The sequence below is a fragment of the Apostichopus japonicus genome, chromosome 8, assembly GCF_037975245.1.
Source record: "Apostichopus japonicus isolate 1M-3 chromosome 8, ASM3797524v1, whole genome shotgun sequence".
Classification (NCBI taxonomy): Eukaryota; Metazoa; Echinodermata; class Holothuroidea; order Aspidochirotida; family Stichopodidae; genus Apostichopus; species Apostichopus japonicus.
Window position 1 is genome coordinate 27,448,596 of NC_092568.1, and position 27,692 is coordinate 27,476,287.

General features: G+C 38.3%; 1 protein-coding gene across 2 annotated transcripts; it reads right to left on the reverse strand.

The window, feature by feature from the left end:
* Window positions 1–1,121: 1,121 nt before the first annotated feature.
* On the reverse strand, window positions 1,122–27,692 carry LOC139971392 (uncharacterized). 2 transcript variants are annotated; one of them, XM_071977768.1, is made up of 9 exons: window positions 26,826–27,692; window positions 25,289–25,464; window positions 21,195–24,474; window positions 19,784–19,963; window positions 17,764–17,866; window positions 16,436–16,554; window positions 14,105–15,470; window positions 11,725–11,784; window positions 1,122–6,595 (listed from the first exon to the last, which is right to left on the reverse strand). In XM_071977768.1, exons 1-9 carry the CDS (start codon window positions 27,537–27,539, stop codon window positions 6,504–6,506), a joined length of 6,090 nt encoding a protein of 2,029 aa, XP_071833869.1. In that variant the 5' UTR covers window positions 27,540–27,692; the 3' UTR covers window positions 1,122–6,503. The 2 variants fall into 2 exon arrangements, with proteins under 2 accessions (XP_071833869.1, XP_071833870.1); XM_071977769.1 differs by lacking the exon at window positions 11,725–11,784.

Genomic DNA, 27,692 nt, shown 5'->3' on the forward strand with positions numbered 1-27,692 from the left:
CGGGGTACATCCCCACAGCTGGCAGACAGATTATATTGCAAAAATTCCTAGTGTAGATTACATATATATATATATATGTATATGCGGTACATCCTAAACAATAGAAAACTCTTCAACATGGTTTCAAAGTTGCAAAATATGTAGCACCATTTTACCGTTATTTCTCAAAAAGGAGGGACACACTTGGGTCACTTGACATCTTAGGGCCCCGTTACCCCAGTGTAAAAAGTGGGTGCACCCCTGCGGTAGATACGGTTTTATTACTGGAGGAAACAGAGACAAAAACTGGTGTTCAAAGCCGCGGAAGACATCAAAAACACTACAGCCACGAAGAAAGCAGATTTTGAAATCTTGACCTATTCTATGGTGTACATAACGGACCAAACCAGTTAGTATTTAAGTATTTCTATGTCATTCGGTTATGGTGTGGGAACTTGTAACACGGAGACTTTGGGGAAGTCTAGCTACACCCCCCTCCCCCTCTCCTTCCCCACACCGACACATCTTATGTAACAATTCGATACAACTTACGTAACAAAAATATTAAAGGCATTGAAGACTCGCCCAGACCGCGTGCGGCCATCTGAAAAAGTTAACTTTCCGTTGCTTGCAAGTGACGTTTTGTTCGTGTCGCTACAAAATGCAAACTGTAATGAAACAAGTTACCTTGTTATCTTTAGCTGGACCTGAGATGTCCATCGCTGCATCGTTTGTACACTGCTGTGGGTATTGACTGCAGCTGTATTTACTGACTGTACACTAGAGTCTAATTACTGACGGTAGCAAGCTGTAGGTGTATTTTCTAGGACGATGGTGGTGTCTAACACATCTGTTACACCTCATTCAAAACTAGGCCAGATTACCGGCATTAGACGTTTCTTTTTGCGCGAGTCTTCACACCCTTTAAAGCAGACGCGGTCATCTACCCAGCACATGGGCGTCTTCCAGTGTAGTACCAGGGAGCTGCTAGTACCATGTGGATTCTCCATCATCGTCGGAGTAAACAGATTCACTTGGCTGTTACTGTACGTTGCATAATATCATTAAGAAGAAATTTCCCCCCGTTTTTTTTAATACCAAAGCAACTCAAGCGCATTAAAATATGTCAGAACAAAATTGAATTTGTTAAGAGATGTTTATTTTGATTAAAAACAGTTTTTTGTTGTACCACATAATTGGTATAACTATATCGTAATGTGACATTACTTTAAAACAAAATACAAGAAAATATGAACTAATCAGTTAACTGCAGCAGAATAATGAGCAAAATTATGCACAAAAAAGAAAATGACTACAGCGTGTCTCTTGCCTCTCTTCCTCACCAACCATCATTACCCATGAGAGCCCCCAGTCTATAACGCCCTGATTTTATCTATCACCGGATGGACCTTTTATTCGCAATGAAACTTGACTTCTTAAATTGACCATGTTCTCTCTTTCAAGTTCATTCAATCCCAAACACAGAAAATCTTGGCGGTGAATAAAAAATAATAAAATGGGGAAAAAAGAAGAAGAAATGTTTGTACTGTAATGAATGGCTAAAACATGATTTTCCTTAACATAACATGACTAGTAACATTAGGAATTTGCTCAAAGAGGCCAAAAAAAAAAAGAGAAAAAAAAAGAAGAAAAAGAACTTGACATTCAGTGACATACACAGTTGGAAGTTGTTCGAGTCAGACAGACTAAACCTTTCAGGATAATCACAAACTTTTCAAATTAAGTGGATTCAAGACAATTCCCATTTGTCAATCGCATTCCCTTTGATGTCAAAGCTGATTATGATTTAAATATATGTAGGGAAATTCTTTGATATGTAAAGACAAATTAAACATAAAAGAAAGAAGAATAAGAAAAATCCATTTTACTCTTTAAGACTGGATGGATACTTGATCTTTACATTTGGGCAGGTTTGCTACAAAATTTAGACATTGAGTATAGATTAACGTTGTGGTACTAGGATTCCATCAACTTCTTTGCTTGACTCAAAGGTGCTATCCGAGATGGATGGCGCAAATATATATATATATATATATATCTATATATATATATATATATCTATATATATATATGCCTCTGGACTATTGTATTGAGATATTAAGTTCAATGTTTATCAGAGTTATAATATGTGACCAGATCATTCCCATAAATATATATAGGCAGAAATATACAGATGAATTTAGCAACAATTTTTTCAACCAAACTTCTTAAATGTGAGTACATCTTGATGTAGTAATATTCACTAAGTTGCAATAATGAGAATACAAGTGCAAACACTCAGTCTTTAAATATATAATGGCTTGTTATAAATCTAGTAGGAACCATATGAAATGACTTTATCATAGTTACCAGAGTAATATTTGTTTGGTGTGCAAACACATGGCAATCTTCCATCGGGAAACCCACGTGTTACCTCATTAGAACTAGATGAAGCAGGGGCCTCGGGCCCCCATGCTGAATGGGACCATGGGTCAACATGTCAAGGAGCCTCCATGAACACTCTCAGAAAAGACATCTAACTCTCTATTTACAGACTGTACCATCAAAACTTGGAAGATGTGGGGGGGGGTGGGGGTGGGGTCACATAATGCCTTAGGGGCCCCATCACAGGGTGCTATCCAGCTCTGGATCGTAGTCTACATGTCGGTCACTACAGGTAATACATAGCACAAGTTCATTGATGTTTCTTACTATTTACAAGTTATTGATAATTAACTTCAAATGTCAGAGTACTACTGTACACAATTAACAATAAACATCGTTTACACATGTTTGCCTGGCAAAAGATGGCAACTTGTGATTACTGCTCTACGCTATTGTGATAAGCTATTATTTTGGCAGTACAAAAAAACCATGACCAAACGCATAAAAAAATCTCAGGTTCAGTTGTCATGCCAACAGATGAGCCATTTACAACCTTATTTGGGTTTAATACCCAGAAATTACCTGCAAAAGTTCATAATAATCAGATAGTTATATGATTTAAAAAGTTGTTATTATTATTATGAATTTGTAATCAAAGGCTTGTTATTGCCTATATCAACATTGAAGACCCATTCTATATGCTAATATTATTCCAGTGCCAATGCAAGAAGTCAACACATACGACCGTTGCACTAAGAAGGTAAGTATTGCAGAATTTCCCCCATGTACTCACACAAACAGAACATTTATCATGAACACTATTAAACTGACACTACAAGAAATTTATTTGGCAAAAGTTTCGCCACAAATGTTGGACCTGGTTGTACCATTGGGCTTTCGCTTATAACACAACAAAAAATGGTGATGTGTTAAAAGCTCAATAGGTTTTGTACAATAAATCAAACTCTTAGAAAGCCTTATTGACGATGTTAAAGACTCGACTACTTCAAGAAGAGGGCGACAAATACAGTAATGTAAGGAGTTGCAATGGGATACCTGCACAATGGAGTCTTGGGTGGGGTTCATATGGAAAATGGTACTGTAGGGTACTAGGCCATTTACAAGAAGTCACCACATTAATGTTAGGAAATTAAGTGTTTGCTATATTTTCATTTCTAAACATTTAATGTGTTTTCTAAGCAGTGAAAATGTTCTAAAAAAAATGTATGCAATGTCCAAAAAATTCTTCATTTGCAATTGTTATTTACTGCCAAGCTTTTAATCAAGAAAACACCCTCAAAAGTAACTCCCAAGAGTAATTTATCCATAAGTAACAAGTTTGGGAAAGGAGGAATCAATATTTAATTAGTTTATCAAAATCGTGGACAGTTTTTTTGCACTTAAAATAGACTCGTAGGTCAGTTTAAGGAGAAACTTCATGTGACAAATTTCACAGAGGTGCTGTCCCTAGAGCTAAATGCAAGTGATAGGTGGTCCGAGTTTAAAGAAATTGCCCTGAATCAAACCCAAGATGAGGTCATCACATCACAAAATGGCAGACAACTTAAATAGTGACCTTATTTCTATTCAATTTAAAACTCATTTTGTTATAAGTAGTGTAATATAAACTCAATTTGACAATAAACCAATTCTGTTTGTAAATCTGTCTCTTGATATTACCGGATCTGATATTTGACTGCATTTTGGGGACGATACTGTGGATGGCTTGATCTTAATAATTGCATTTCCAGTCCTGGCTTCAACCGAAGAGGTACACCAGGTTTATGGGTAAAACAACATCGCAGCAAAAAGTTCCCAAAATAAAGAGCCCCGAAAGTATTGATAACTAAAGTAGCAGGTTGGGTTTCTATGGTAACATATTCTGCAACACAATTTCATATTAGAACAAAAACCTATTGTCAATTTTTTTTCAAGACGATGTACTAAAATGAAACCGGAAAATTCTCAACACTTCATCATTGGTCCAACAACATCTTCATATCATATTTCAAGACTGACCTACTGACCTCTACTTTACATAAACAGTACAAATGGGGCAAATGTTGTTGATTTTCAGTCATAGGAATTGCTACCACTGGCAGTAATTGCATTTTGAGAGTAACAATAGGTCCTCACCAGCCATGATAGAGAATATTGAAGTTAATTTAAGATAGAGGACAAATAACCAAGAGATGACATAATCAATGACCCCATGACATAATCAATGACCCCATGACATAACCAATGACGTCATGACATAATCAATGACCCCATGACATAACCAATGACATCATGACCTAATCAATGACCCCATTACATAATCAATGACCCCATGACATAACCAATGACCCCATGAATGCTTGGGTCACACTTCCTATGTTATTTTTTGGGCCACACGTAAGTTGTGATAGCTGTGAGTGTCAAAGCTGAAAATTTCAAACTCTTAAGGCAAGAATGCCTCCCAAATAGTTCTTCAAATTGTTTGAAACTGTTTCATCACAACATTCAAGACAGACACACCACCTTCCTTCTTCCAAGACAATAATAATTATTATAATAATGGTCATAATTAAAATTAAATAAAGAAAAAAAAACAGGGGAAAAAATGGAAAACTAGGCTGCCTATTTAAAGCTAACCTTGATATGGGGATGAGAGTGCAGCACATCTAAAGATCAGTTGTGATTGCTGTACCAGTTGTGATTGCTGTATCAGCTGAGGAGGCTCAGACAAATGATGATGGAATGATCACCAAATAAATCTGATGAAACACTCGCAGTCTAAAAGCACACCTAGTCATCTTTACCTCCCGTTGAAGCACTCGCAGACTAAAGAGGCCTACTCATCTTCACCCCTTCTACATAACAGTAACAGCTTAAAATTCTAGGTCATATTCTCTGGAGGCAAACTTAACATTCCCAATGTTTCATTCACAGTGTGACACAGTTTAGCTGAATATGGACCAGTGACCAGTATGCATAATTTTACACACGTATGATGACCATTGATCGCGAGACAAGTCGGACAACCCCAAACTACTAGTTTTCTCTCTCCAAGGGTAATACCACAACAAAACAAAACTGTGCACAACTAGATCGAGAAATGGAATGATTGCAAACTGTCCGACGATAGATACTGTCGACTGAGTGGACGTCAGTTTGAAATTTGCAAGAAGATTCAAACACTCGAGGAGGGGTTAGATATAATCCAGATACTACTTTGAAAACAGAAAAGAGGAATTACTTCAATGCACTTTAGTAGATATGCAAGACGAGATAACCCACAAACATGATGGCAGCAAAAGCTGACCGCTATGATTAAAACATCAGCTCCGTTACTGTGAAACAGCTGAGATTGGAAATGGTTCCAACAGTAAAAAAAAAACATTTTTTTTAATAGAATGGATTCAGACTTAAAAGGTTGATTGCAAAGATTTTAACAATGATAAAAATATTTATGAACAAGCATATTTTTTTTTCTTTTCTTGTGCGGCTTTTTTGATATACATATGAGAATCATGTAAGACATCTTTACAAGTACACACAATAATGTAAATTTACTGGAGTGTTGATACTCTGAACTTCCTCAGACGAAAGATTTAACAATTCAATTGTCACGTAATACATGAGTTACGTTCCAAGGACTCGATTCAGAAAACTGAGGCATTCGGATTTGAGTGAGATTCTTACTACAAATGATGGAGACTGTTTGTTATGACGATCATTCTACCCCTGGTTGAAACTCTTGGTTAGCTCAAGATTAAAAAAAAATGTTAAAAAATATTTGATGACAGATCCCCAACCCCACCCCCTACCCCCCTGCCTCCCACATGCTCAAAGCTCCAGGATAAAACAATGGCCATGAATAATAAAAATACCCCACATTTTACCAATTAACATTGCAAGTCTTAAGAAAACAAGCCTGCTGAAGAAAATCGTTCAAGATTCACGGCAGACGTTTTGAATCCTGGTCCGTTACTAATTACTCTTTGATCATAAACTTACAAAGTCACTCATTTTCAAATATATTACCGCACTGAGAGTCTGGTACACGGTGCCCCCTTTGATTGGCACATTACAGTCACTGAAACCCTCCACCGATGAAATCATTTCCAACATCTCCGAAGTACGTAAAAGATATGTCAATACCAGTAGAGGTACTCGTCTTCCATCTCAGAGCCGCTTGACGCGTTCTTCTCACCGTCTCTCCTTCCTTTCCCTCCTTCGTCCGGTGCTGTGGAGAGAAAACAGGGACAGAATTCTTGATAGCCTTATCAATCATGATGCAAGATTCAAATGAATTAAAACGCCACCTGTTCGGTAATCTCTTTAAAAGAGTCCACGAGGGGCGCCATCTCATGTGAAAAAACAACATTCAATGGGAAAGGGTATAAAGTTAAAAAAGAAGTTTTTATCGAGCGGCGATAGTTAATTTTTCCCCCTGCTCACAAACAAAACCTTGTCCAAATGTGTCCAATTATGTACTGACAAAATTGAGCAAAGAATACTCAGGTGTGAAAATACTCGGCTCAACAACAAAAGGAAGAACAAGAAGAATTATTAGCCTGAGAGAACATTTAGAGTCCAATGAAAAACTGTCCAATTTGTGGTTTTTCGGGAGGTGACCTTTTGAAGCCATAGGTTGGCCTACTTGATCTGTTAGTATTGAATCACTATGCACATATTGTTTATGCAAAGAGGGAATACTGACTGCTGAATTATCCGTGCAGAGAAAAACAAAGAAAAGGGGTCTGATTTCATTGTTACACTTTTTAATGTCTTTGGAAATATTTCACCACGTCGTGAATGTAATTATTGGATGAATAGTGGCATTAAATCTAGAAATACAGAGAATGTTGATGACATAGCACTTGGGTCACGAAAATTTGTTCTGTTGTAGAAAAGTGACATGAAAAGTAATTGGGGGAGGGGAAAGGAGGGGAAAGGGGGAGGGTGAAAGGTGAAAGGGGGAGGGGAAAGTGGAGGGGGAAGGGGGAGGGGGAAGGGAATGGGGTGGGTGATTGGATAGACAGGGGAGTGGGTTGAATGGTCAGGATTCCATGATTTCTTTCCTAAATTGGTGTACTTCATTTGTACCAAAAGCCTCTCCACACCTCCCCCCTCCCCCCAAAAATAATCATAATAATAATGATAAAAAAATAGATAATTCCTTAGTTGAAAAGTGACAATTTAAGGAATTTCTTGGATGTGACGATACTAAAGGGCAGCAGGCAGATGTCACAGGAGCTGCTGGTGGTTGCAAGGAGCTCAATATTCCTAGATACCCTCCTTGTAATGAACTTTAACGATTGACAGAAAAACAAGAGTCATTGTTTGGCTCATTAAATATTTACTGGTATTTAAATTGAATGAGTGCAAACTGATTTAATTCGTTATAGGTTAAATATGTTACAATTGATATACGTGTTCGATTCACCAAGCTTAACGTAGAAAGTTTACAAACAGTTCATTTGCTACTGCAGTATTTTCAATTAAACTTTTGTTTATCTGAGGTTTCACTGGTCTACTGTACTTACAGTACTTGATATCAAACTCAGCATACAGGATTAAATAACACAATTGGAAACGTCAATATCCTCAAGTTTTAGAGCTCTCTGTAAAAGTTCTTTTTTTTGTGCTTATGCTCTTGTTTGTTTTCCTCCATTGTTTATTTCCTTTTCTACTATTTCTTTCCCTTTTTTTTTTCTTTTCTTTTCTTTTCTTTTACTTGTCTTCTTAATTCCTTCAATCTTTTGTTCTCTTTTGTCTAACTGGGACAATTTCAAAAACAGGATGAAATGAAAATTTCCAGACTTGGCAACTGTCTATGAAATTTGAAATTGACAATTAGGTTCAAGTTGATTAGGATTGGGAAATACCAATAATTACTGTACTAAAGGTGGGGTGGCGAGGCGGGGGGGGGGGGGTGGCTGGCTGGCTGGGTATAGAGCAACCTCGTGAGACAAATAGAGAAGGACAAAAACAGGGCAGATGTAGCAGCGAAAGAGGGACAACACAAATTATTCACCCCCAAACAAACAAAAGCGGTAGGAATGATAAAGTTAGAGAGAAATGTGTTAATGCCACCACAAACCACTGTTAACAATACTGTAGCAATTTCACCTCCGGTTGGTGTATGTTTGTCTTTCAGCTGCCATTATAAAGGCGTACAATACTTATATTGTCAAACGCCCAATGCCGCACTGACTGACTTGTCCCCATAGAACAAGCACATTGTTCCCTTCAGGCTATGACTTTTCATATTTTGACAACCACAAATGGAGAACAAAAGGGGGGGGGGGAGAAAGAAAAGACTAGAAAAGAAACTGTGCCTCAGGAAACCCAGCACATAGTTATCCAAAGTACATGATGTAGCTTGAAACATGTTCAACCTGAGACAATTAGGTTTTGAGATACTTACCACCACGGGGCATTATTTTCTTTTCTTTTTAAGTTTATCTTTGTAATATTCCCTCTTGAGTCAATTAACTAGTAATACTACTGTATCAAGTGTCTGGAATTAAAGCAGCTGTTTGTTGAGCCAAGTACCGTCTAGTCATTACCTTTGTGGGTGTGAACCATATCATTCCTTGGTAAGGATTTTACAGTATAGAATTGTAAACCAAAAATTTTCAATATCCAGAAAGAACAGTCTTCCGCTGTGAAATATAGACACATTTTTCCAATTTTGAGCTAGCAAATCCCTTCAATAGTTGTTGAGAGTTACATGACATTGTTTATACACTGTAAAATGTTTTTGAGAAAGTTGCCAAGTTTTCCACCATTTGAGATAACCTTTTGACCCCTTGAGCCAGTTTGTGCCCATATGAGATAACCTGTTGACCCCTTGAAGCTCAGAGGATGAATCCTGATAGGTTTACATGCAGTTTAAAGCAAGAGAATGAAGTCTGAAGCAGATTACATTACCTGGATACCAGGTATGTATTATTGAAGACCGATAGAGGCCCTTCACACAACTTAACTGAACTGAATTTGACCAACCTATGTTCACAGAAAGAAATCATAGCATTGGAGAATTCACAGATTAATTGTAACTTTAATATTGATTATCCTCTTACTAGGCTTTCAGACTTTATGGCCTGTTGACCGCAATACTGTTGACCTCCACCAATTTCAATAGGGTTCTTGTACTCAACAAACTGAATCTGTATACCATGTTTAAAGTTCAACAGAGATGTAATTTTAGAGTTATCGTGATCGATCACAATGTTTACAGACTTGTTGACCCCAAATGACCATTGAACTTCACAAAAAACAATAGGCTTCTTGTACTACTGTACATCAGACGGATCCATATACCAAGTATGAAGTTAATCCACCATGAACTTTTTTGAGTTACCATGTTTACAAGCAAGTGTCACATACATACATACATACACACAAGCCATCACCATCGCACATATTCCTTTTGCCTCCGGCAAGGAATAAAAAAACTTAATAACCAATTTCAAATAATGAGTAAGAAAGTTAAGAAGCCCTGGTTAAATAAATGAAATATTACTAAAATGAAAGCAACTTCCTTTACATATTCTTTCCACTCATATTTTTGCTTTCTTGCTTTTGCTAATAATATTGCACAGACAATGTGATATTTATAGAGGGGGTAATATATATATTTTAGGCTCTGATTGTATATGCTTTTATCGCCAATGGGAGAATTGGAAGAGTGTAATAGGTAGGTGGAATGGAACATAGAGGACTGGATCTGGCTGATAGGGGCAAACTTCAAGAGGCAGTGGGATACATGACTGTTTAGATCTGAGCAGGGAAACAACAAAATGATCTCAAAACTAGCATAAAAAATTAATCATCTCACAAGTTCAAGTCTTTGAATGTTCCATTAAAAAAAAGGACACTTGTGTTAGTAACAAGAAGTTACTATCTATGTAGAAGTACTAGCTACATAGAAGAATTATCTACTAGCTACATGGAAGTACTATCTACTAGCTATGTAAAAGTGTTATCTACAAAGTACATAGGATAACTACCTTCTAGCTACATAGAAGTACTCATTACATAGCAGTACTAGCTACTGTACATAGAAGTACTATCCACTAGCAATGTAGAAGTGCTATCTTCTAGCTACATAGAAATTACTAGCTACATATAGGTACTACCTACAGGCTTCATGAAGTTCTAGATCTACTACCTATAGAAAGACAGAGACTTGTATTATCTACTGTACTAACTACATAGAAGCACTACATCTACTAGCTACATATGCTTCTACAGTACTAATTATACTAGTACTGTAGATATCTACTTGCAGCATAAAAGCACTATTTACTAGCTGCTAAGATTACTTATCTACCAGCTACAAAGAATAAGGTACAGTAGGATTTGCTATGACAGAAAAGGATAATAATACATTACAGTAGCTGAATTAATGAATTAATGATCCACTAAGAACATAAAATTGCAATTTTAATTTGGAACAGAGAATAACCTGCAAAGATATTTATTTATTTAACGTTATATTTTTTTCCTTAGAAACCTGTGCTTATTGTAAGAAATGTTCCAGAATTCTTTGTTAAAATAGTGCAGTGAAAATGAGTAATAGGATGAAGCCATATACAGTGCCATATATTTGCAGGTAAATACTATAATGAAATGTTCACAAACGTAGTTTTAAGTAAGCTGATCAATACATTTTGACAATGTTATCGTTTCACAATGGGCAGCGTTACTCTGTCGAACTAAAGCAGCAGCCATGATAATCAAAAGATTCAAGCATGGTGTTTCTCGGTTATTTTATTGATGATGTTGCTTGTAGCGTTTAGAAATGGAGTTAATGTTTTTCAAAAGGTTTTTTTTACATGTGATGGGAATGACTACTTGACTAGTAAGCTGAATGTGAAGTTCTATAACAGAATCACATGTGTTAGTTCATAGCTGGTTCAGAGCCGTGATATGCTCATAATAAACATGTTGAATCTGTAAGGTTCTTGTACTAATATCCTGCTTCAAATTTAAGGTGCATAATGAAGGCTTCTTCTAAATATCAACTATCAACCGCTACAAACAAATAAAAACAAAATAAAAAACAAAAAGGGAAGCTATACACACACATACCAGAAAGACAACGAAGCGTGTTGATCTCCTCAAATTAAGCCCGACCCCCTATCCCATCCCACCCCACTTTCTATCTTATCAGACCTATCGTTAAAACTGCTGATATTTTCTGCCAACCGTGTAAAAACTCGCCAGTCTTTTAAGTTTCCGCTTTGAAACAGAAAGGAAAGTGCAAGAAGAGGAGAGTATTGTTGCTGAATGAAGATCAAAACGTTTTGCAAGTGAGTGACAGTGAGCACGTCAGCATGAACAAACAAGATAAACATGAACCTTGGTTTATTTCTTCACCAGGTGGACAAATGTCTTCACTAGTACCTGATGGAGGAAAACCTGTTGCGTGAACAAACAAGAAAGGAGAGTGACTACAACCACTGGAAACAAAAACACATTAAGGAGATGTAAAGTACAGTAGGTCAATGACAGGACTTGAGATGGTGAATAGATATAGACATATCATGGTGTTTAAAAGTCCAAACCAACGGGCTAAAGGCTGTGCCACGACCGAATTTGAAATCAGAGACTTTCACACAAAATTACCAGTTTTCGTCTCGACATACGACTGTGCTAGTGTTGCAGTGATGTCATCAAACGAGTTGACTTGATATTGTGCAACGTACTCTACTGTACACCGCAGACTATTTCTGTTACATCACATGATAAACTGATGGTAGAGAAGTTCCTTGTGATGGTCAAAGTGGAAGCAGTCCTAACGATCAGTTGTGATATCTGGTAAACTACGATACCATTGTGGCATCTACTGTATGAGTTGTTATTGCTGCATTTTGCGTTTAAATTAGGTCTGCCATTTTATCAAAGTTACCAAGTAGTAATTACTCAAAATAAGCTGTCAATTAATCAAAATTACAAGACCCTCTTAGATTTTATCTCCAAATGAAATATTAATTAGGGAGTAATTTGATTGGTCAATTTGATTCAACTGTCGGCATTTTTATCGCCGAGACTTATTTACATAATTTACAAAACCACACATAGAAGGCAAGTAAAAACTTTTCAAAATTGTGGGCTTAAGCTTCATCGTTCAAACCAAGACTTGAGTAGTCAAGCGCTATCAGAATCAACTAAACAAAGTGTTCTAAAAAAATTTTTTAATTCTAAATGAATTTCAAACCTAACAAAACAAACAATTTCATTAGGGAAATGGTCATTATTGACTCAAATACACCACAAACAGAGTGTGTTCATGAATGTACACATAGTACCCTATGGGTCAATTTCCTCTTAAAGTTCTTTTATGTGTTTTCACCTCAGCATTTACCCTCAGATCAATAACAAAAGTGTCAAATGCCACTCAAACTCGATTGTCATAGTTCTCCATTGATGTAAATAATAAACTGGTCGGGTGGTAATAAACGTTTATCGACAACACCTTCTCAAGGAAATTCGTTCATCGATTAAACAGTTTCGAGTGCACTAAATGGCACCACACAGTTCAACTATGTCACTTCACTGTTACATGCAAAAACAGATGGTGATGGCTGTATTAAAATCTGCACTAGACCAGGAAGAACTTCCTTATAATTGTATGTCACAAAACCTGTAAATAATCCATTAAGTTGACCAGGAGATCGAAGCTAACAAATCGATGGCATGTTGAAAAAACACCAACCCATGGAGACTATACCTCACATGGCATGGTCATATTATCAACTTTAATTCACAGCGATCAGCTACAAACATGATTTCTTGTCATTTACTTGTCAATTACGCCCACATTAATTTATGATCTGTCTCTATAAAGAAAAAATTCCATTGATGATGTTGGTATCTGCCTCAGAAGTTGGCAGACATTCTCGCCATTCACTGAGTAGCATATATGATTGTCTGATCGTCTTTGATGTAAAACTCTTTTTATTTCTATATTCTCTAGAAGTAGTAGTAGTGAATGTGTCTTTGTAGTTCTATGACAAATATATATTCCACACACTGCTACATAGAGTACTTGCCAATATAATGATCTTACCTGATATTAAACACTGTATGGAATTTGAGGCTAATCTTTTCTAAATTCAGCCTCAACTATTCCAGCAAAGTCTGTCAGCTGGAAATACCTTAATGGCATCTAGTGTCGATGTTGGAGGTAAAAGGATTTGTGGGTATATTTGGGATCAGCCGAACTATTTGGAGGGCAGATAGATATGTATCATGCTCCCTTTTCTAGCTCTACAATCCCCAAAATCCTCACCCATGGCTACACTACTGGAGAAATTGTTAAATAACCAATATTCAATTTACAGATCTACTGAAAAAACTTCTTCAAATGTTATTTAACCTATATTCAATTTACAGATCTACTCAAGTTTCTTCAAATGTTATATAACTTATATTCAATTTACAGATCTACTCACACTTCTTCAAATGTTCTACATTTTTACAGTTTCTTTGGCGGTCAAGAACGATATTATATAACTCGAGTCCCAGAATTCATGAAATTGCAAACAATATGACGAGAATTTATTACCCTCTTTAGAGAAACCCTGCTTTACATTACATACTCTGAAGGATATAATTATTAATGGCATGTGTTCAACTGTCATCAGCAGTTAAGGTATAAATGCTTGGAACCAATGTAAGTAAATAGAGAAGAGCACATGTGTGTGAAGACAATGCAAGAAATGAAAGAAGATTTTACCTTCATTGTCTCCATCCTCCTCCTCATCATCATCATCATCTGTATCGGGTAGAAGTTCCCCATATTCAGCCAGATAGTCGTTCATCTTTACGTCGTCCTCCTCTCCCTCCTGAGTCCCTGGCGGTGGTGGGGGTGGTGGCCCATGTAAGTGAGTCTCATTTGGCATTTGAGGAGGGGTTGGAAGGAGAGGAGGAGCTATAGGAGCTGGGAGGGTTGGCGGCATCGGTATGATCCCAGCAGCAATCATGAAGTCTGGTGGTGGTGGTGGTGGCAAGGAGGTGTTCATGATTGGTGGTGCAACACCAAGAGATGCCATCTTATACTGATGAGCTGAACTGTACGTCGTTAGTGTTTCGTTGATGACATCACTGACCCCGGTCGGATGGAGAGGGGGTATATTAGGCAGCGGAGGGGGTACTGCCTGCCTCTCTTTTTCCTTCTCAGCGATGTCCTGGTAGGCTTTAGCGATGTTGTCCCTATTGGTGACACCTGCAGTTTCTCCTGGTTGACCAGCAACAGGTGGTGGAGGAAGAGGAGGAGGATTAGGAGGAGGGGGCGGGGCAGTGGTCTTTCCTGCATCCTTTGCAGCTGCTTCTTGTTTCTCTTTCCCTTTCTCGACCACTACTGGCAATGATCCACTTTTCATCTGCAGAAAGAGATCCAGTGAGTTCTTCATCTCTTTGTATTTGTCTTCAGTATCTTGCTTTGGCTCTGGTTCTGGCTGGGCCTCCGGTCTGGAAATCACTAGCTTGCTCTTGGGTCGTTTTCCAATCATAGGAAAACTCTTTGGAGCAGAGACTGGAGGTTTTGAAGAAACAGGCGACTTGGTCACTGTAGATTTAGAAGCGGTTGGCGATGTGCTTGTAGCAGATGAGGTTGTTGAAGACTTTACTTTCTTCCCTGATGAAAATTTAAACTTAAATTTGCTGTCTTTTTTACCGTCGTCCATTTCCTTATCAGATGCATCGGTTACTTTCTCCTCGTCAATCACAACCTCCTCGTTCGACACCTCCTCCCCCTCGGTACCTTTCTCATCATTTTCATCTTCCTTTGCTTTCTCTTCCTTCTCTTTCTCTTGATCGGGAGAATCAGATGGTTTTGATGTTCCCAGAGAAGTCTCCTTTGCATCAAACCTTGTCTTCCTACTATAACCAGGTCTTCTGCCCACGAATGGTAACTTCCTCTTCTGTTGGGGGGTATCTTCCCTGACCTCCTCCTTCTCCTTCTTCTGAACTTCATCACTGCCCCCCTTCACATCATCCGGTTTGTCATCTTCTGCTTCTGAAGAAGAATCTTTTGGTGGATTCACTGATTCTCTTCTTATGCTAAGCTGCTTTTCATAAAATCGGTTCTCGTCTGTGAATTTCTGTTATAGATTTAAAAAAAAAACAGCAAAGATTTTAAAAAAAACAGCAAAGGCAGTAAGTAATATATCTTGCTTGTATAAGTGACTTTTCCCTCGGCAATTTCTGTTTACACAAAAAAAGCAAAACATTTCTTGAATTAAGGCCCAACAATACTGACTCATACATAAGCAAAAAGGTTCAAACCACTCCTAATGTACAGTAAACATAGGTAAAATCGTAAATTCCCACGGGTTCCAGACGGACATTTCTGGTCATGTGCTCCTCCCTCGACTTGAAACGAGTTGTTTCGCTATTGTGGAAAAGACAAAACTATCTGATTTTGGAAGAAAAAAACAAAAATTGTACACCTACTATCACTCTTGATTAACTTGGTTTGTGAGATCTGCCGCAGGGTGACTTCTCACGAAAGAGAAACAAACGTTTTGAGGGACATTACTCTCAACTCGACGGGCTATTACTTAAAAATGGACAGAAAAAAGTTGGGTGAAGTATCGGTTCTGTTTTCAACGAAACAAGCATGATTCATGCTATACGGGACAAGAGAAGGAATGCAAGTCACTGCTCACACAAAACACCTGCCTAATAAATACTCTTAGGCTTGAGAGTATTCCTGAAAGTGCTTTCGATGTCAGGCAATGGAGACCAAGGTTTGAAAACTTTATACCCAAAATACATTCACCACAGTCAGATGATATCAACTGTTTCGAACAATTCAATACAGGACAAGGTTTAAAACGTACTGTACCCACTACTCATCTACCACAGTCAATACATAGACTCTTTCTAAAATTTCACACTATAATTGTTTAATAACTGTTTTTACCGCAGAATGGTGATAAACTTTTCTTAAATTTCAGACCAAAAAAATTTCCACTCCATAGTCAGCAAGCAGTGGCACAGGGAATATTTTCTTGAACATTGAGAATTCTATCATGTGTCATACCAATTGGTAACCGTCACTTACCAGGTACTTCAGGTTATGGCTTCTCTGACGAACATGTTCAGAGGCACATAGCACATCACCCAGGAAAATCTTGCACAGCCTGCAGTAAAATGCATTTGTAGGTACCAGAAGAAGTTCACCTGCAAGGAGAAAGGTTTTAAAACATGGCAATGAAGACGGAAATCATGTTTTAAATTTTCTTTTTTTTTGTGCTTCTAGATGACTTTTTTCTCAAACTGCTCCTTCAGTGAGAAAGTCCGATTTGACTCAAATCAAAGTACAGTAGTCAATAGAGTTTGGTTGTTTCTCTGAATATCTCGCTCTTTCCTGAGGTAGTTTTTCCTTCAGTTTATCTACAGTACAATAAATATGTACCTTCCTATTGTGATGTGAAAAGACTTTTTCATACAAGATGTAGATATTTATTAGCACTGTCTGTGTATATGTAAATATGTGTAAGTAATTTTGTATCCGATTTCGTTCCGATATCTACAGAAAGGAGAGGTGTTGAAATGTAGTGTATTTCTCAGCCAGACCACTCAAAGGACCAGAAATGAGCTTAATCCATGATGATAAAATGAGAAACCCTTCTATCGCTTTCAGGGTCATTTACCTCAAGTTTTCCTTCCAGAGATGAGCCTTTTCATCTCACCAGAGCCTAATCTTTTTTCCACAAGAAAGGCAATGCCTTTTTTTTTCTCTTTATCTCTCTCTTTTTTTTTTAGGCAGCTCATCGTAATGAGACCTTCTTGTGTACAAAAGATAACAGCCTAAGTATATCAAAATGACATTCATTCTGCACAGTGGCGCCATTGTAAACAAGCTGATGAACACTGTTTCACAGAGGGCAACAAAACTGGTGCCACCACAGAATCCTGTTGAAGAGTGCTGAGAAGTAAAACAAACAAACAATTCACAATTTCTGTTCTCTTCTAATCATATGCTTACAAGAAGCCCGTTCTAAAGTATGCCAAAATAGAAATTGACAAAGAATGATGTAATAACACCAACCTTTAGTAAAGCCTATATGGTTAGGTTCTGCATGCCCTACTGAGACGATTTAGGTCCAGTTCAGGTCCATTTTGTGATCAGGCATGCAAGTTCTTACCTGACAATTCTCCATGTCAAAGTAGATATAAGCAGTTGAAACAATCACTATAATTAGCACAAATCAAAAAGATATATGCGTACGGATGTTACACAAAATATTTCATACCGTCTCCCCCCAAAAAAGTTAAAAAATAGCTCCACATATTACAGAGCACACTGATAAGGACCAAACAGTACCCTCTCGGAACGTACAGTAAATAAACTTGTAACTCGTCACAATCCTTCCTACCAAATCTTACCCTTAAAGGGAGTCTGAATGGTACTTGAAGAAGATGTTGATGGTGCAGGTTTCTTTTCTTGCGGACTCATAGTCTTCCATGGTCTGTCGTGGGGATCGCAATTCTGATAGCAGAAGCAAACAATGACAATGTGAATCACATAACAAGCAGAGGTGCTACTGTACTTCCAACACATCATATGTGTGTAAGTGCATGGGTGTGTGTGTGTAAGAATTGTCAGGCACTCTTTATTGCATATATATCCTTTTAATTACTGTCAAAAGATTGTCTAAAACAAAGAGTTGTTCTTCCTCTATACTATGTTACAAGGTCATACATTGTTGATGTACGCCACTGTGTTGCTATTTTACATTGAATTGTGTCATCTGCTACTTTTCCATATATACATTGTGTACAGCCCTGATATATCGTATTCAGACCCTGAGTTCATAATCGACCGTTCACATACTAAAATGAAAACAGAAATTGTAGCATGGCTGAACATGATCGTGATTAACCATTGACAAATTAAAGACAAACCTAAGTCCACGGCTCCCTTTGTTACATCATCAGGACAGTGGCAGCTGTGTGATTATGACATTATAAGATGTTAACAGAATACACATGTAACATGGAATTATTAGAGTTAAGTACCACCACTAAAACACATCACATGATCCACCATGAGTGGTATGCAGCTTCTCTCTTTACCCTTTTGCTCCTCTTCTATTAACTGAAAGCATTAATATGTCAAAAGTCATTGCGCGCTCTGTACAGTGGATTCATGTGTGTGCATTGTAAATCCTTTTGTCACAATTAGCGCAGAGCAGATCATTAACATGTGACAGACTTTCACTCTTTACAAGTATCACAAATAGGTTCATAAAAACTAATTCAACTAAGCACTTAACACAAAGGCCTATTCTGTAAATCAAGTTTTAGTTAATGCAAAATCAAAAGTAAGCATACTGTGAAGTTTGTATCATGAAGTACATGAAGTGTAAATCTGAAGTTCCCGGAATCACCCAGCCTGTCAAACGATTGTTATATTTAATGAGGAAGTACATGAGGGGAAAACCCTCTTTAAAAGTTATAAATATTCCCCATCATCAATTGAAACATTTAAAGATTAGGACAAACTTACAACTAACCAACACACTTATAGTCTCATTTTGATAAACTTGGAGCAAACTCACGGCACCAAGAACATACTAGGCAATGTAAGCCGTTGATACTGTGACTAATGCCTCAGCCTCATTGACTGAACAGAGGTGTAGTGCATTAAAAAGTTTGCAAGACTCACAAAGTGTTCCCTCATAGGACTAGAACCGTTGTAGAACTGAAATGTGTAGACTGTAGTGGAATATTCCCATTGTATATACGCTGTACTTTTACTATTGAAAAGATCTTTTGCGAAGAGTGTCAAACTTTTGGGACAAAACCGCAAACTACAGTACCTTTAACCAGTTCAGCAATGCACTAAAAGGGGGAGGATTGCTAATTGTGGCACAATCGATGTCGAAAGTATGTTAACACATATTGCTTCCAAAATTTAGCCAGAAACATTTTTCACTTTCAATACAACAGAACTTGTATGAAATACTTCTTTTTCACTGACTTCAGTATCAAATATAGAAAAGCACTTTAAAGCAAACGTTGCAGCTAATGGTTAGCAGCTTGCCTACTGTATATGTACTGTACAGAGAGGTCACAATTAATGTTGGGTGTGAACAGGCTACCTACTGTACAACCACAAATGTCGCTGCAGCAAAAAAACTAAGAATATAATCAACTGTCAATTTCCAGCCTCTGTGATTAATTAGTACCTACAGTTAATACTGATAATGCAATCAACTGAAATTTCCCATATTATGTTCACTGTACACCAAAGTACACTGTAAAAAATTGCACTGAAGTTTGACCTGGTTTGAATAAGCTTAGATAACAGTTTTTGCCACAAGTTTTAATTAATTTTAATGCAGGTGTATCTTAACTAAAAAATTTCAAGTTGTGGTAACAGAATGGTTGACGTTTCTCTTACCTTCATGTGTTTCTTGCTGTGAAGATGGATAAGGAATCCATTAATATCAGACAGGACCTTATTACAGTACATGCACCAGTGGTCTCCAGAGTCAAAATACACAAAATTAAAGCGCGACTTTCCTTCGGGTGGCTCCCTCTCTTTTTCTCGCTGCCTTCCTCTTTCTGAACTACCAGAAGACTGAAAGATTCAGAAATTGGTCACGACACATTGGAATATATATGAAGAACTGTCCACTAATAAGGTAACAAAAAGCATCTATGTTCCTACTCAAGCCTGGACCTAAAACTACATCCTGACAACTGTATCAAAGGCACTAGCCTTGCAGAAGCTAAACATTTCATATGGCATAACTTACTTATAAAATGAAACTCTAACAGAAATTTAGTTTAAGTAAATCAGTAATTAAACTCCTATTCTCCAAAATCTGATATTTCTTCTTTTTATCCTTTTTTGTCATGTTGGAAGAAACAACTGTAAGCTCTGTAATAGATTCTGATCCCCTCTTATTTCTAATACAACTCTAATCCTACCAAAGGTGTAGCACATCATATACAGATATGAAATAATCTACTGTTAGAAATATTACCACTTAATAGTATATATACAGTGTACAGTATATGCTGAATTTTAATTCCAATCCTACTGTATTACAAACTTTCACCAGCCATGGCTGATATCAGCAGTTTTTGCTGTTCTGTTCTATCCACCAGAGCTACTCTTTTGAATGTTGAGTATAAAGGGACCAGCATTAACTTACAGTAAGCTTATCACTCTCAGTTCATTACTGCACATCAAGATTGTTAGGAACCAACATTCCCCTTTGGACAACCTGCAATATAGTTTACTGTACATATCAGCCATACCAGGTGAAATTGAACATTCTGGCTTATAACGATACAAGTTATGATCCAATACACTGCCTCTACTCAAATTTCTCATCAAAACACTGTTTACAGATCAATAGTACTGATACTGTATGTACAAACTGAGCTTGTAAACATAACATCAGCATTTCCACAGAATATATATGAGACATTCTTCATAAGTACCTAGCATAGATGGACCTATGGGAGAGGAATTTTATTTAATTATTTTTGTTTTGTTTCTTACTGTTTATTTTTCTAATATTTCTATCAACGTACGCAATAAAACACATACTAAAGGAAGGCATCCAACGTTCTTAGTAACTTAATTGTACAACTGACAAGTACTGTCATGTATGCACAGCCTAATCATATTTTGTACAATTATTCTACCCGTTCACAAACTCCTACAAAACTTTAAGATATCACAAATCACTTCCTAAACTACATGTACACTTACTTACTATACATAATTGAATGGAATCATGATCCCTTCAGTTTGCTTAAAAACACCAATATCTACATTTATATCGATTCCAACTTACCTCCTTTTGGTCCTGACTCCTTCGTGATTTGCGGGGTGACCTCTCTCTTGAATTTCTTGACCTTTCGTCGGCCTTTTCTTCTCTTTCTCTATCCTCCTCGGGCTCCTCTGGCAATGGTTTACCGTAAGCTTCAGAGTAGGCGAGTTGCAGTCTCTTGATCTGATTCAGAATCTCCTCCTGCAGTTGGTTGTTCTCCATTAATTCTGGGTCTTTGTGACCATCTTTCTCTTTTTGCTTCTTTCTCAGCAAGTCACCCTGGTTTTTCTTCAAGCGATCTAGCTCTTTCTGCAGGAATTGCAGACGCCTCTTGAAATCTTCTTTCTCCTTTTTCAGCTTCCTCTGCTGCTCCTCTTCCATTTTCATCTCGGCCATGGCCCTCTTTTCTTGCTGCTTACGGAGTTTATCCTCCACCCTCATGATGATTTCTTCCCTCTTCTTGATCTCCTTCTCCCGTTTCTCAAACGCCCACCCCAGGGATGCCAGTTCCTTTTCTTTCTGTCTCTTCTCTCTCTCCAACTCCTTCTCCATTTCTCTTTTCCTCTTCTCCATCCTCTCAATGAGAAGCTGTTCTTGATGTTTAAGGAGTAAATCAGCCTCTTTCTTAAACTTTTCCTTCTCTTGACGCCGTTTCTCATCTTGTGATGACCCTCCGGCACTGTGTTTATCCTTCCTTTCTGGACTGCTACTTCTGGACTTTGGCATTGTTATTATCCTCCGTGAGGTTTCTTTATCCTGATCTCTGGATAAGCTCACTTTGATCCCTTTGACAGAGTTCTTGTCTTTACTTTCTTCTCGCCCTTTCTTTGGCACTTTCTCCTTCTCCAGACGCTTGCTCGTTTCTTTAGAATTGCCCCTTTTGTCATCTATTTTTGCCTTCTTCTTCTTTTTCTTTTTTGAGGATTTTTCATCAGAATCTAAATCACTTGCAACACGTTTTTCTTGGAATTTCCTTGGCTTTTGCTTCATGACTCTGGGCGAACTCCTTTTCGGGGGCGAACGAGAACGGGAACGAGAGCTAGAAAATGAAGCCGAGTCCGAAAATGAACGTGACCGAGATCGTGAGAAGGAAGTTGATCTGGAATGGGAACGAGAGTATTTTCCACGCGAGTAATTACCTGGTGATATGGATCTCTTGTAGTATGAAACATCCTGATGACCCACCTGGTCGTATGGACCAGGATGTGGCCATTGCTGTTGACCAGTGACATGTGGGAATGGTCCTTGAAGATAGTGACCATAGCTTGCATCAAACTGTGTACCGGGTAGGCCATTAGGAGGCATGTGAGGGCCTTGTGGAGGCAAAGGAGGTCCATGTGGTAGAGACAACTCTGGTGGAAGGCCTAGTTGTGGATGGGGTGGTAAGACAGGGTGTCCCAATGAAGGAGGCACTGGGGGTCCATGAGTCGATAGAACTGGTGGTTGTACAACAGGAGTTGAAACTGGAGGAACAGGTGGTCCATATAGGGGAACGGCAGGGGGTGGAGCCGAAGTCATTGGTGGCATGGTACTACTCGCAGGAAAGTAGTTGGCAGATGTTGTAGGCCCATAATACTGACTTGACCAGTCATCAGAGGTTGTGTTTTGAGCTGATTGAGAGGACTCTAAAACATTTGTCGTTGGAGACCGAGCTACTCTTCTTACAATAGAGGGAATTGGTTGGGCATCAACTGGGGTACTTTCTTTAATGTCATCTCTTGGAGCTACTATTGTCTTGGTAGCTTTCTCTTCAGATTTCTTGTTTGCTTTGGATTTCTCTTTCCTATCCTTATCTTGTTGATCTGGTGTTCCCTGGTCTTCTTGTTTCTTGGCTTTCCTTGCTCCTTTCAACTGACTTTGCTCCTTGGTCTGTTCTTCCTTTCTCTTTGTTTGTTCCACAATCTGTTTTGCCATATCAAAGTCAAATCCAATAGCTGACAGAATCTTGTTCAATTGCTCATCTTTTTCCACTTTCTCTGTGGGTGACTTTGGCTCTGGGATATACTCCTCCTCTCTACTCTCTATCTCTCGTTGTCTACTCTCTATCTGCCGTTGTTCGCTCATGTTGCAACCGTACAAGTACTCATCTTCTTCATCAGCATTTTGAAATCCAGTGTTAGGTTCTTGATCCGCAACTGGTGGTTGATCCACGGCAAGATCTAAGCCTGGCAGGTTTTGACCGTCCTGGTATGTGTAAGTGAAACCAAAGTCACTTACTGCTGCTGCTGACTGTTCTTGCATGGGTTGTAATTCAGCTGGAAAAGAATTTGTCTCTTGAACAGGAGGAAGTTGTAGACTACTTTGATCAAAGGTGTTGGACATCAGAGTTGCAGGCAAGCTGTTAGAAACTGAAGTTTCCGCTCGGGAGGCTCCACCCGATAGACCAAGACTTTGCAAGAAATGGTCGACTGCATACACATCCTTTTGCACCAGTTGACTACCTACATATGTCGATGCAACTGTTTGGTTGAAACTTTGTGCCATATCTTGACTTACAATACCACTAGCTTCATACGAAGGGTGCATCATTTCATTAGGCTGCACAACAGATCCTTGTCCTGGCAATTCTGGCAAATTGTTTTCGTCACCCAAAAGGGATGCATGTAGAGTATCTTGCACTTCACTGATATTTTTTTTCTCCTCTTCGAAATCTCCTCGTCTTACTTGTTCCTGTTTCTCTGTTCTCTCATCCCGATATCGTTCCTCCTCTTTGTCCCTTCTTTTTGTGTTCTGTCCTTTGCCACGCCTTGATTTATCTCCATCTTTGCTACCGTGCCTGGATTTCTCTCCCCTTTCCCGCCTGGTTTTATCTTTCTTGTCGTACTTCTTTCTGCCCTTTTCTTGACCTCTACCTCTGGTCTCCCTCTTCGGTCTCTCCTGGCTACTGTCATGTGAACTGGAACTGCTACTTCGATGACTGTCACGACTGTGGCTTCTGCTTCGTACCTTTTTGGTATCCCTCAATTCGGGTTCTTTTTCGCCAACGGTTTGGGTTTCTTCTGAAGTATCCTCGGACATGACTTTCTTTGCACTTCTCTTTTTTTCTAGAGCTAATTCAAGGTCTCTTATCTCTTTCTGCAATTCAGCTTTGGACTTTTTCTTCCCAGTTCCACCACTCTTGTCAGCAACCTCTGTAGCAGCTTTGGTTGGCACTACTTCACTAGATGATACCGGTTGCTCTATCAGAAGAGGAGATGGTAAGTCCACCTCACCGATTGGCTTCCACATGGGTCTGTTAGCAGCTGGGAAAACAGACTTCCTCTTGTCAGCACTAGCTGAGACTGCAGGGTTATCATCTGATTCACTAAATGAAAACACATAAACAGTAAAACAGATACAACTTGAGAATTAGTGGTGACATGAAGAGTCAAACTTTAAAGTACACCTGAATGTGATAGTACAGTATCTTTCAAATAGAGATTTCCACAAAACTTTCAAGCAAGAAAACATATAATCAAATTGGTTGTTTTGCAACGTAACACACCCTGGAAATACACAAGAGTGCTACAGTAACTACTGTCCTGTACATGGCCAGTTTGTTGAACAATTTAATATCAGAACAATTCTTTACCACATTTAAATTCATCGCCAGTTTGTTGAACAATTTAATATCACAACAATTGTTTACCACATTTAAATATAGATCTGTCATTTATCAATCAAACATCACCACTTACAGTAGCCTACCATATACCTTCACAGTAAATGTTCTCACAGGCCTATCTTCACGAGTATGGGCTAACGTTTGCCATCATTCACGTTTAAGCACAACTAACTACATCAAAGTCTAGTTCAGAATGATCATAACATTCATGAATAACCCAGCTCACTTGTTAGTGGGTACCTGACTTTAACAATTTATTATAGACAGACATCTGTTTTATTAAGTTACTTAACAAAATTTGAAAGAGCAATTCTGCAATTTTTTCCTTCATCAAATTATTCCTAATCTCCTAGTCAGTTTTTAGATATACATAGCATTTAGACAAATTTGTGATACAAAGTACCTAATTCTACATATGTACTCTATGTTCAGTACCTGGAATATGCATCAAGAGAAGGCCTAATCATTGCAAAGAGTTATCCAAATGTGAAAATGTTTGCATTTCTCCACTTACGCAAAATGAGGGGGTGTCACAGCTGTCTCAAACACACGCTGTGCTTCCTTTGGTGGAATAGGGATAGCTGCCTTTGTGGTTGGCGCCTGCTGGAAACGATCATTACTGAATGTAATCACAAGCGATTTCTTCTGTAGGTTGACTGGGGATAACATTTCTTTTGGACCTAAACTAGTCTGTGAATGTGAAACAATGGAAATCCAGTGTGAAATGGTCTGCAAAAGGGCAACTTCAGATTTCAAGCTGAAAATAGACTCTTATGTCACACACAACCTTATGAATATTTTACTATGTACAGTACTGTACGTTCTTTGCAGGACAACTTTGTTATACATTTACAAAACTTCTCAGAAAACACTCTGCAAACAGACTAAACAGTATACCGTATATACACAATATCCCCTTCCCCTATAAATGTTGCAAAATTTAACTACTGTAGATCCCAATAAGTAACACATCTAATGCTTTCAATTGCGATTGCATATTACTTAATATATGGAACAGAAATGCTAACTTAAGGTCCACTCCTCTTGTTTTTTTTTGTTTGTTTGTTTGCTGTTGTTTTGTTTTATCTGTATTTTTATATGTAAAACCAATATATAATCCAAAATTCCCTTGTGCACAAGGTCAGGCCAAAAGTGAGTATTGAGAAATGTACCACTTGGAAATATTCATATAGAAAGTGTGCATAACTCAACAACATAAAAATTGCAACACAATTTCTGCACACCATACATTCAAAGATCCCACACTTGATTGGAAGCAAGGATTTCAAATCACAATCAAGATCTGCATGCTTCATTAAAATAAAACCTAAATTACAGATCACAATTTGAATAAAGGTGAAATGGATCATTATGTGCTCTATATATTTGATCTGCATTAAAAATGTCTAATTACATCACAACTTCTGTCTCCAATTGATAATTCTATTATTCTAAACAAATTGAACTACTGTATGGCAGAGTTTCTTGACAGGTTCTTGTCAAAGGTGCTTTTCCAAGTTGCATTCAAGCTGTTGACTAAATTCAAGAAATTGTGATTATGACTGGAACAGATGTGTACATAACAGTTGGAAAAACTTTGAAAGGAAGAAGACTGTTTTACCTTATGCAACATCAGATCCATTTAGTTAGACTATTGAAAAATTATTGCAAGAGAATACTGTGGGCCTAGGACTATCTTAATTTGAGATAATTATCATTATGAATGCTGGCATTGCACCATGTTTCTTACTGAAGACTGTATTTACTAAACTTTAAAGGTGTAATTGAAACAAACGACTGTTATTGTTACTGTGTTAGCTTAGGCCAGTACCTTTGTAAACTCTACAGAATCTTTGATGTACTCAGTTGGAAATGATTCATGACAGCTTCCTGAACATTAGCATATTGGCTACTCATTGAAGTAGCAGCACTTAGAGCTATAGTGCGTAGCATTAAGGCTTGCCAAAATGAACATTAATTGGACTGCCATTTGATCAAACATATAGGTAGGCTTAGGCCTAGACCCCTCGGCTGGTTACAATTTTGCCCACCTTTTTCTCGGAAGGATCAGCAATTCCCTCATATAGTTCATCAACAGAGTCTTGATAGCCTTTAGAATTGCTTTCAGTTTCTTCCTGAGAGCCCTCCCTCTCCCACCTGGAAGGTGGTGGAACCGTGTAAGCATCTTGACCAATGTCACTTGAAGAAGGCCTAGTCATATTGATGGGCCTACCACTTGTACCAGTACCTGTTTCTACTGCCAAGTTGTGTTCAACTTGGACATTTTCTTTCCCAGGTGATACATTTTGCTCCCCCTGTGATCGTGAAAAGCCTTCGAGTTGCTGTGATCTACTTTGATCGTTTATTCCTCTTGTCAGCTGCCCTTGCTCACCTGGTGTTACACGTTCTACGGGTGAATTTGTACGGCTACGTGAACGACTGGGACTAGATCTGTGTCGTGATGCTGAACGTGAGCTTGATGAGTACGAGGACCGGGATCCAGATCTACTGCGCCTATCTCGTGAACGTCTTCGTCTTGGCGATCTAGAACGAGATCTTTCGCGTCTATCACGGGAATGGCGATCCCTACGAGAATGGCTATCTCGTCGATCTCTTGAACGGTCACGTTCATATTTTCGACTATGGTAGCTAGGCCTGCTGCTACTGCTATGCCTACCGTGGTAGGATTCTCGACGGTGGTAATCACTTCTCCCTCTCCAATTACCTCGTCCACGACCACGAGATGGCCTGGAATAATCCTTCATTTTTCTTCAATTGTCTTTCTGACACCTCACAGCATGCTTTCAAACCTATGTTTTTGCATCTAGGGCTGTTTCACGTTACTCCAAACACTAGCTTGCTCGCACCTGAAACACTTTGTAACACAGTCCGTGATCGTGTAATTAACACTTCGCACG

Bases quoted from the DNA above. Each gene is read 5' to 3' on its own strand.
- LOC139971392 (XM_071977768.1), bottom strand. From the start codon at position 27,539: ATGAAGGATTATTCCAGGCCATCTCGTGGTCGTGGACGAGGTAATTGG. The intron at 24,475-25,288 runs GTAAGTGGAGAA...GTTTTCATTTAG, and splicing joins GTGACACCCCCTCATTTTGC to TGAATCAGATGATAACCCTG. The intron at 6,596-11,724 runs GTTCATGTTTAT...TTCTCTCCACAG, and splicing joins TGGTGAAGAAATAAACCAAG to CACCGGACGAAGGAGGGAAA.